This window comes from Theobroma cacao, chromosome 6 (assembly GCF_000208745.1).
Source record: "Theobroma cacao cultivar B97-61/B2 chromosome 6, Criollo_cocoa_genome_V2, whole genome shotgun sequence".
In the NCBI taxonomy this organism is placed as follows: domain Eukaryota; kingdom Viridiplantae; phylum Streptophyta; class Magnoliopsida; order Malvales; family Malvaceae; genus Theobroma; species Theobroma cacao.
This window is the reverse complement of record NC_030855.1, coordinates 1,557,006-1,566,976: the sequence shown is the minus strand read 5'-3', so window position 1 is coordinate 1,566,976 and position 9,971 is coordinate 1,557,006. Positions and strand designations below refer to the sequence as shown.

At 36.3% G+C, this 9,971-nt stretch overlaps 2 protein-coding genes across 3 annotated transcripts; both read left to right on the top strand.

Moving 5' to 3' along the window:
- Nucleotides 389-8,054, top strand: LOC18595208 (auxin response factor 1). 2 transcript variants are annotated; one of them, XM_007023056.2, is made up of 16 exons: nucleotides 389-533; nucleotides 640-669; nucleotides 1,392-1,479; nucleotides 1,840-1,955; nucleotides 2,705-2,800; nucleotides 2,890-2,946; nucleotides 3,129-3,281; nucleotides 3,379-3,463; nucleotides 4,362-4,452; nucleotides 4,546-4,710; nucleotides 5,311-5,430; nucleotides 5,510-5,585; nucleotides 5,692-5,860; nucleotides 5,934-6,421; nucleotides 6,786-6,976; nucleotides 7,408-8,054. In XM_007023056.2, the coding sequence occupies exons 3-16, from the start codon at nucleotides 1,443-1,445 to the stop codon at nucleotides 7,577-7,579; spliced, it is 2,016 nt and encodes a 671-aa protein (XP_007023118.1). In that variant the 5' UTR covers nucleotides 389-533; nucleotides 640-669; nucleotides 1,392-1,442; the 3' UTR covers nucleotides 7,580-8,054. The 2 variants fall into 2 exon arrangements, with proteins under 2 accessions (XP_007023118.1, XP_017978970.1); XM_018123481.1 differs by lacking the exons at nucleotides 389-533; nucleotides 640-669 and adding an exon at nucleotides 725-789.
- On the top strand, nucleotides 9,035-9,532 carry LOC18595207. Its single transcript, XM_018122742.1, has one exon. The coding sequence runs from the start codon at nucleotides 9,035-9,037 to the stop codon at nucleotides 9,530-9,532; it is 498 nt and encodes a 165-aa protein (XP_017978231.1).

The window sequence follows — 9,971 nt, the reverse complement described above, 5'->3', positions numbered from 1 at the left end:
ACGCGAGGGAAATCCACAGTAGAAAAGGAGGAGCCTTTTTTTCCAGTCAAAACAGTGAGAATAATTTCAAAAATTGTACAAAACATGATTAATTAAATAATTATTAATTAATTAAAAAATAATTAATTAAGATACGCAGGTAAGGAAGGAAGCTAAATTAATGGGCAGAGGGGAAATTGTTTGTGCGCGAACAAAGGGACAGTGGAGAGGAGCTGTAGGGATTTCACGGGCACGCGCTGGATCACGGCTTCCTCTTTTCTCTCGATTTCCCCGTTTGTTTAAAATAATTTGTAGAAAATAAATAAATAAAAAATAATTTATTTATATTTATGTGAGGGAGTGTTTGCTTTCGGACATATATCAAGAGAGAGAAAGGAAGAAGGAAAAAAACAAAAACAAAAGGAAAAACCTAGAGAGAGAGTGTGTGTGTGTGTGCGCGTGTAAGAAAAAGAACAGAAAAAGAGGCAGCCATAGCCAAAAGAGGTCGTGTCGGCTTCGACCAAACATTGACGCACACAAACTCATTGAACACTGTTCGCTGCTGCTTCTTCTTCTTTTTTAATAATTTCTTTGACGTATTTTTTTCGATCTGTTTTTGGTTTTTCAAAGCCCTAATTTTCCTTTCTTCGGATCCTTCAGATTGAACACAGGAGAGGAGACTCCAAGGGGGTAAAGCCTTTTTTTCTTCTCCCTTTGAATTAATATTTCTTTTTGGATGTTTGGTTGGTCAGAAAATGGAAGAAAAGAGGGGGGAAATGCTGATGTTCTATCGCACTTCATCACTGACTAGTGAGGACTATTAGTTTTGTTTAGTGTTCCCTTAAAAAAAAATTTAGACGATTTTTTGATGTTATATTTCTATCAGATCCCAATTCATTCTCATTTCTTTTAAATCTATTTTCATTCTATTCTCTCTTTGTCACGTATATGATAAGCATGTGCAAATATTGCAGAAGATTTCTGTTATTGCAGAATTGGGGGTTGGGGGTGGGGGAGGGGTTAATCCCATTTTCGGTTTTCAATTCTTATTGTTCTTTAGAGTTCAAAAAGTTGGGTTTCTTTTTATAGTAAAGAACAATCGGATCATCTCGTTCAAATTAACTGAAATTCATCCGTATCATTTTTGTTTTGGTTTGTGAGTTTTGAGACATTTTACTTTTTGGGCTTCATTTAAGGCGTAAAGCAGAGTAGACTGACACATAGGTAGTAATTAGTAATTAAGGCTTTTGATCAGCTTTTTTGAAAGATCAGAACAGACAATAAAGTAAGAGTTAATGCAATCTTAATTAATGGCTTTACTCTTTGCAGGTGTGGAAATTAATATTTCTTGATTTATTTATTTTATATACTCCATGTTGTCTCCTTTTGTTACAACCATTGTTCTATCACAGGGTTTCCATAGATTGATTGCTTTCTGCTGATTTCTTTTTGGTGGTGTTTCTATGGCTTTTGCGGCTCCATCTGCTGAACAACAAGCAGGTTTATGACTTTTTTTTTTTCCCTGAAACTTAATACAGAATTTGATCTGAGTGAATGTTTATGACATGGTATACATATTTTTACATGTCTCAAATATTGACAGAAAATTCAAAATGGTTGATGGTTAACCTTGATCGTAGTTTTTATATAAAAAATTTATGATAAGGAGGGATTGAGCTAATTTCAACTGTAATATTGATATTTGCATAAGATTGTACACATTACTTTAAGTTTAAAAGAGATTCTCCACTATGTTTCGAGCTGAACTTTTGTTCCACCAGCCTAGCTGATTTATTTCTTGGTATTACAGAACACAATGGTGGCTTAAATTTATTTTTCTTCTTTGTCATCTTTGTTTAGGTATCAAAGATGGTCCTCTGTACCGAGAATTATGGCATGCCTGTGCTGGACCTCTTGTCACACTTCCTCGTGAAGGGGAGCGTGTTTATTACTTCCCACAAGGTCACATGGAACAGGTATGTTTACAGTAAACTTGTGGATCTAGTAACTTTTTAAATTGGTTCTATTTCATAAGTTAAAAAGTTATCTGCTTTGACTTGTGCTTGATAAAACCTTGGTTGGATGGGTTCATAAATCCTTGCCATTTTTTATTATTTTGAATTGCCTGGTGTCAATATTGTTTTTTATGCCAGTTAGCATTTAGTACTCACAAGCATGATTCTAGGTTCTTGGTTATTTATGGAGAAGAAATTATCTGGTATGAATTTTTGAATTTTGGTTTGATTCTTTCTATTTTTGGTGAAGCACTAATAGTAAGATGTGCAAGGGAAGAAATGGATGAGCCTTATTAACTTGTACTGTCTAAACATCTTTCAGGATTGCCATCAATTTAATGTGAGCAATGAACTTCAAAAGTTTATAGACAGATACCTCGATGCATAGATTGTGGAATAATTTATTACTGTTATCTATGTATTTATACAAATGTTTGTATACCACGCAATTTGCTTGCAATATCTCCATTTGAATGTCAGTTGCCTGATGTTTACAGTCAAGTTGGTGTTCCTATACCTTTGGAATATTAATTAGAATGCATGTGGTCAATTGAGTTTTCTGATAAAACTCCATAGCATCTATTGAAGATTTCTGTTCCTAATTATTCATCAAGTTTTGTATGTAGGTCTATAATTTTACTTCACACTATGTTCCTTCTATTCTCTGGTAGTGCTTCTAATTTTTGTTTCTTTTTATTCTCTATTTACAGCTTGAGGCATCAATGCATCAGGGGTTAGAACACCAAATGCCATCGTTTAATTTGCCATCTAAAATACTTTGCAAAGTGGCTTCTGTTCAGCGTAAGGTAATTTATTCACACTTATTGGTTTTACTTTCTTCTGAGCTTTACTGCTTTGTTTCCTTGTGCTAAATGACTTTTACCTTCAAGAGCAGGCTGAACCTGATACGGATGAAGTTTATGCACAATTAACTCTGGTACCTGAAGTTGATGTGAGCTCTCTCCCTCTCCTTGTCTATCAATCTCTCACTCATTTCATCATAAACATGTCGCTGTGGAAAGCTACATTTAGTTTCTGCAATCTATTGTCAGAATTACTTTGAATGATTTGTATATGTATCTTTCTGTATGTTTGGGCTGCCCTCACTTCTTTTTGCTCTCCAATATGGTCCAGCAAAGTGAGGTTACGAGCTCAGATCCCCCACTTCCTGAACCTGAAAGGTGCATAGTCCATTCATTTTGCAAAACTCTTACTGCTTCTGACACTAGCACCCATGGTGGATTCTCGGTTTTGCGTCGGCATGCAGATGATTGTCTGCCCCCACTGGTTAGCTTTGACACATTGATTGCATTTTTTTCATCTTGAGATACTACAAATGTTAAGAGTTTTTCTGAAATTTTTATGCAATTCCTTCCTTTCCCAGGATATGACCCAGCAGCCACCTTGGCAGGAATTGGTTGCAACTGATCTGCATGGCAATGAGTGGCATTTTCGGCATATTTTTCGAGGTTATATAGCGTTACTTTTTTGGTTGATGTTTTACTAAGTTGCCTTATTGAGAGCTGGAAATTTTCAAGTATGTAGGCTGAAAGCTTAGTCAAAGTTGTTTTGTATTCTATGCCATCTGCTTACTGGACACCTCTCTTTTATGGTGCTCAGCACATGTAAATTTTTAATATTTGAATTTTGATAAACTTTTATGTATGCAGAGTTAAAGGCAAATATGTTCCAAGCATCTTATGACCTTGAATCAAGTAGCTTGAAAATTATATAGGTCTTAGTTTGTTGGAATTAGGGAAGAGCCTTTTAGGCACTTGTTGATTGCAGTGCAAGTGTCATGGAGTTGGAATCAGTAGCTGTGTGGGGACAATTGGCTCTTTCTGTGGGATAAACTTATTGGCTACTTTGGACTTTTAAGTTTTAAATAAAAAGAGAAACTTTAAGTATCTATCTGTTACAGTATCATGCTCCATCACATATTCTTTTCAAATGATTAAGTTAATATTAGTTTCATAATGAATTGTTATCTGTCAGGAATCATGAAATTGATGTTTGTAGAAACTGGAAGAATTGACTCATTTTTTTGGTATAATCCCTTTATAAAACTATGGGCTTTGAAAGGTGAATCATCATGCTTTCGAGGATCTAGCTTCTGTTTCTGTTCAGAATGTATTCACTGTTTTTGCACTGTTAACATCATTCAAAACTACCTGTTGCGTTCATTATACCTACGTTTGCAATGTCTCCTCTAATTTACTGGTACTCATTTAAAATTGAAAAAATTTATTATTGTTTTTAGTTTTATCTTTTAAGTCATCTAGACTTCTCTGATGTTGTACTAGTGGTGATTTGATAATAATATTGTTTCTTGCTTCTTGGTTCATTAGCATTTAAATTTATTTGCAGGGCAACCGAGGCGCCACTTACTCACTACTGGGTGGAGTGTCTTTGTTAGTTCCAAAAAATTAGTGGCCGGTGATGCATTTATATTCCTGAGGCAAGATCTATCTTTTTGACAAAATAGATATTCTCTTTTGTTAATTTTATATAATCTACTGACCTATCTATTCATAACTGCCTCTCTTTCCAGGGGGACAAATGGGGAGCTGCGTGTTGGTGTGAGGAGGCTTATGAGACAACAGACCAACATGCCATCTTCTGTTATATCTAGTCACAGCATGCATCTTGGGGTGCTTGCCACTGCATCCCATGCCATTGCTACAGGAAGTATGTTTTCTGTCTTCTACAAGCCAAGGTTTGTATTTCATCCTGCAGAGCCAGCCAACTGTAACCCTACATCATCATCTGTCTTTTTCAATGTCCTTAGCCATTTTTGTTGTTGTTATTATCATCATTATAGTAGTTATTTTATTTTATTTACTAATTAATTACAAATTAGAAATTGTATCTTGCAGTTTTTGAGTTGATGCATATGCTCACATTTATTTTTTTTGTTTCATGTTTGATCTTGAATTTAATTTTTTGTGGATTGAAGCTATATGCATCTTGATCTCTTCTGAGGTCATAATTTATTCTTCTGTTAGCTTGTATTAAGCATATTATCCTTAAGGGTGAGGTGCATTAGACTAAATATCTCCTCAGACACAAATGAAATAGAGGATTTGGTTAAACACTTTAGAAGGTGATATTGATAATTGTGATATTATATATACAATGGAGTAGAATATGGTATTATATGCCTGTACATTTGTTTCTTTTTCCTTTTTCTTCTTATTTTGTGGCATTTTCAGTGGAGTTCGATGCTTAAGATCTGTTTTTATTGCCCTGATCATATAAAGATGAGTAACGCTTGTGTTTTGTGTATATTTGTTCTAATGAGCATTATATTTATCAGAACAAGCCGGTCTGAGTTCATTGTGAGTGTAAACAAATATCTTGAAGCTCGTAGCCATAAGCTATCCGTTGGGATGAGGTTCAAAATGAGATTTGAGGGTGAAGAGGTTCCTGAAAGAAGGTATTCATCTGACTGCATTGTTTTTCTTTGGATTAAGAATTGGTAGTGCTTGTTAACCAGCCATCATTTGTGCCTGCAGGTTCAGTGGCACAATTATTGGTGTTGGGGATAATAAATCATCTGGATGGGCTGATTCTGAGTGGAGATCTCTAAAGGTTACCCAATTTCTCATGTCATGTCTTATTTGTTCTGCATTGAGACGAAACACATTTTGGGATATCTGCCTTGTGAAACTCTTATTACAATTTTGGCTATTTCCAGGTTCAATGGGATGAACCTTCATCAATCCTGCGCCCTGATAGGGTGTCTCCATGGGAGCTGGAGCCACTTGTTGTGACTAATACCTCTTCAAACTCACAACCTGCACAAAGGAACAAGCGGGCTCGACCACCTGTTCTACCTACACCATCTTCAGATCTTTCTTCACTTGGTACAATTGTTTACTTGTCAGTACCTGCATTAAATTCTTGCTTTGGATTTTAATTGAACACTCTATGTGATAGGTATGTGGAAATCACCAGTTGAATCTCCTGCTTTCTCATATTGTGATTCACAACGTGGACATTCATCACCTAAATTCTCCTCTACTGCAAAGCCTAACTCTGTGGGCTTTAGTGGGAATGGTTCAGTTGCTGCAGTTTCTAGCAACTCCATGTATTGGTCTAACAGAGTGGAGAGTGTTACAGAATCTTTTGCACCAGTTGTTAACAAAGAATCTTGTGAAAGAAAGCCGGGCCCTGGGAATGGCTGCAGGCTGTTTGGTATTCAACTTGACAATGTGAACATGGAAGAAAATTCCCCTGTGGCTACAGTTTCTGGGACTGTAGTGGATGACCGGCTTGTTCCATCAGTAGATGCTGACTCTGACCAGCTCTCTGATCCATCAAATCTTAATCGATCTGATCGTCCTTATGTAAGTTGTGATCCTGAGAAGTCATGCCTGAGATCTCCTCAGGAGTCACAGAGCAAGCAAATTCGGAGCTGCACTAAGGTCATCCAATCTCATTCCTTTGCTTTAATTTGCTGAGAAGAAAATACCTTTTTTAAGACTAGAATCCCCTGGAAAGATTGGAAGTTCTTTTGTTGTCTGATTTATGTAAAGCTGTAGCTTTTTGTCAAGATCTATTTGCATTTTAGTCTAAAATTTTGTCTTCATGCTGGAGAAACACTGTAGAGAACCTTCCAAAAAGGATTGATTTTACATTCTAGTAAACCTCTTTTGTGTATTTATGCAGCATTTAAATGTACAGAGGTACTTCAGTAGATATATTTTCTCTCTAACTTTCTATAAAAGGATACCGGGTGTCTGTTACAAACATATTATTGTTGTATTTAAGTGAGCTTGCCTTTTTCAGGTTCACATGCAAGGTATGGTGGTTGGAAGGGCCGTTGATTTGACACGATTTGACTGTTATGAGGACTTGCTAAGGAAGCTGGAGGAGTTGTTTGACATTAAAGGTCAGCTCTGTGGGTCTGCTAGGAATTGGCAGGTTGTCTATACTGATGATGAAGATGACATGATGATGGTTGGGGATGATCCTTGGAAGTAAGTTCAGCCTTCCTATTTCCCTTACTGGTTCTATATTCTTGGTGCAGGATATTACTAAATCCTATACTTACATTCTTGTTTGATTCGTAGGATCCATCTATTAAAATGTTTCATATAGGTCTACTGGTTAATTTGTTATTTTGATTATATGTACATTTTTGTCTTATTAAATGATGGGCGATATAAATGGAAAAAGGACTTAAATTACACCAAGGCTGAGAAAGGTATAATATGTTAAGAAATAAACTTCACTAACTTTTTTTTTTTAACAATTTATCAGAAAAAATTCTATTGTTTTTTTGATTAGTGAAATTAACTTCGTGGAAATTTTGAAAATATATAATTGAGATTTTATGGTACAGTGTGAATCTGAGCTCATTGGTGGTTCTGCTACTTATTCCATTTGTTTCTGTGAACTTCCATTGCAGTGAGTTTTGCAGCATGGTGAGGAAAATTTTTATCTATACATCAGAGGAAGTTAAAAAGCTATCACCCAAGATAAAACTTCCAGTCAATGATGATAGCAAACCAGCCAAGCCTGGTGTTGACACAGTTGTCAACACTGACGACCGGTCTTCAGTTGTTAGTCCTGGGTGCTAATGTACCCAGGCTTTTATGTGCTGCAGGAAAGCAACGATAGAAGAGGCTGAGAGAAAAGAATGTAGTGCTCAACATTGTCTATATCTGCATTACCTTAATGATATCGCCATTGATGGCAATGCCGAAATGGCTTGCTACAGCATCCGCATCTGCGAGTCTGCTGTTCTGGCAGCAAATTCATCTGGAAAGAGTGAGATGTGCCTCAATGATAGGGTTTAGATCTCATATAATTAGATTTTTCTGCACTTTAAAAAATTTTTGTGAAGCAAAATCTAATAGCGATTGTTCATTTGGTTTTTAAGCAGGCTTAAAAGTTTCTCTCCTCCCATTGCTCAATTGAAAGTTGCCCTTTTGTCTTTTTCCTTTTTTTTTTTTTTGCCTTCTGTCAATTTATTTTTGTTATATAATATACAACATGGCACACTTGTCCTTTGTACATAAATATATATAGCTTTGCAATCTTTTGGTACTTGCAGATTTGGATATGTTTCTTCTAGTTTTCTGTATATATATATTTTTTGGGTTATTCCCCATCAGTTTTAATTTCCAGGCTGCTCATGTTTCGTTTTTCTCACATGAAAGCATCATCTTGTTCGTAACTGCTTCAAGGTAAAGTTGGTTGTTTGTCATAGCTGGATCTATTCCATTGCTTAAACAGATTTGGTTTATTTTCATTTTGTTCTTGTTGGGTAAAACAGTTGGTTGTGGTTATTGGGAAAATGACCAGGACTTGGTTGTCAGTTGATTAGTGTGTATTTTTCTCACTTGCTTGTTAATATTATATGATTTAGTATTTCCACAGTGAAGCTATAATCAAACAGGATGAACTTTAATCACTTGGTTTGCTGGGCCAGTGTATGTTAAAGCTGGTGTCACGGTTTTCTCAGTCAGTGTATGTTAATACTCTCTTTGGACTTGATGGGGTGTGTAGCATCCATGTTTATAAGCTTTTCAAGATTTTCCAATCTCATGCCGTTCGTAGAAGCGTTTGGGGTGACATTGTTTCCCGCCTGATTTGATGCTTGCCTCCTTCTGGTGCTTGACGTCGGCAGGATCTAAGTTGGGTTTATTTTAGTTTGACACAAAATCATTATCTTGTTATAAGTTTTTCAAAATCAATTTATTTAGTCATTGAGAATGAAGTACCTTATTTCTTTTTACTCCATGTGGAATTGAAGTACTTATTTCTTTTGAATCTTGACAGGACACTGAGTGATTCTAGCAATGCTCATGTTGATATATTTGTGTCCTGTTTGTTCACATCCTTGACTTTGTGGTGGGTGAAGTGGCATTGTGGCAACGGCCATGAAATTTGAAACACTAGAAAAAAGTGTATAAGAATCCGCTGCTGGGAAGCGCTTTTTCCTTTTGAATCATGTACGACTATTTACATATATTCCCACATTTACCAACAAAAGCGGCTGAGCTAGCTCACTTCTCAGTCTCCATTAAACCATGAAAATGTCCAAAGCTCTGAAGAAGCTCAAGTTCTGGTCACGCAAGACGAGAAAAAGAAAGTCCCTCGGCCTTGAGCCGTCATATCCTGATTCCTCCCATTGTCATTGCTGTTACTCGTGCGCCTCAACGCAGCCATCAGCGCCACCGTTGCCATCATGGCTGCAAGCAGAGCTGACCCAAGATGCCATTCATACGGCGGATCATGCTGAGCCATTCCCAGTCCCAGAATTGTCATATCCAACTCTGTTTCAGTACCCGACACAAGAAGATACTGTATCAGAAACAGAAAGCCATCGTAGTCCCATTGGCCCAGCTCCATCCTATCAGCAATACTTGGTTCCGAATCCCGTCTATGGCCTGCCTGTGGTGCAGCAGGCAGGTAGAAGAGAGAGATCGGCTGGGTTTTTGGGGTGTGTTATTGATTTTGGCGTCGATCTAATCCGATGCTTCTGTCCATGTTTCCGCATCAGAGAAGAAGTTTGCAGACAATTGTGAAACCGTCAATCTAACAAGCGTTTGTATAGCCGAAGATGATATGTGTGCTTTGTAATCCCATCTTTGCTGCTTCATTTTCATACAATAAGATACATACTATTTTCTCTTTATTCATGAAATATAAATTACCAATTTTGAATTTAAAAAAATTTAAATAAGTTCTTATGAATGTGTATGCTCCAAGCAAATCATCATGCGGCGAAAACATCACAGATGTCTAGTAGGTGTCGGGTGGAGAGCGGGGATCTAATTTGAATTTAGATAAATTTGTAAAAGATAATCATGAAATTAAAAATATTTAACTATTCCTTAACGAGACAAAGAATAATTTTTCATTGGAAAACAAAAATCGATATTTCAATTAATTTTTTGAATCAAACATGAAATAGTCATTTCATTCAAAATCAATTCTAAAATATATTATGTGTTTTAGATTAAA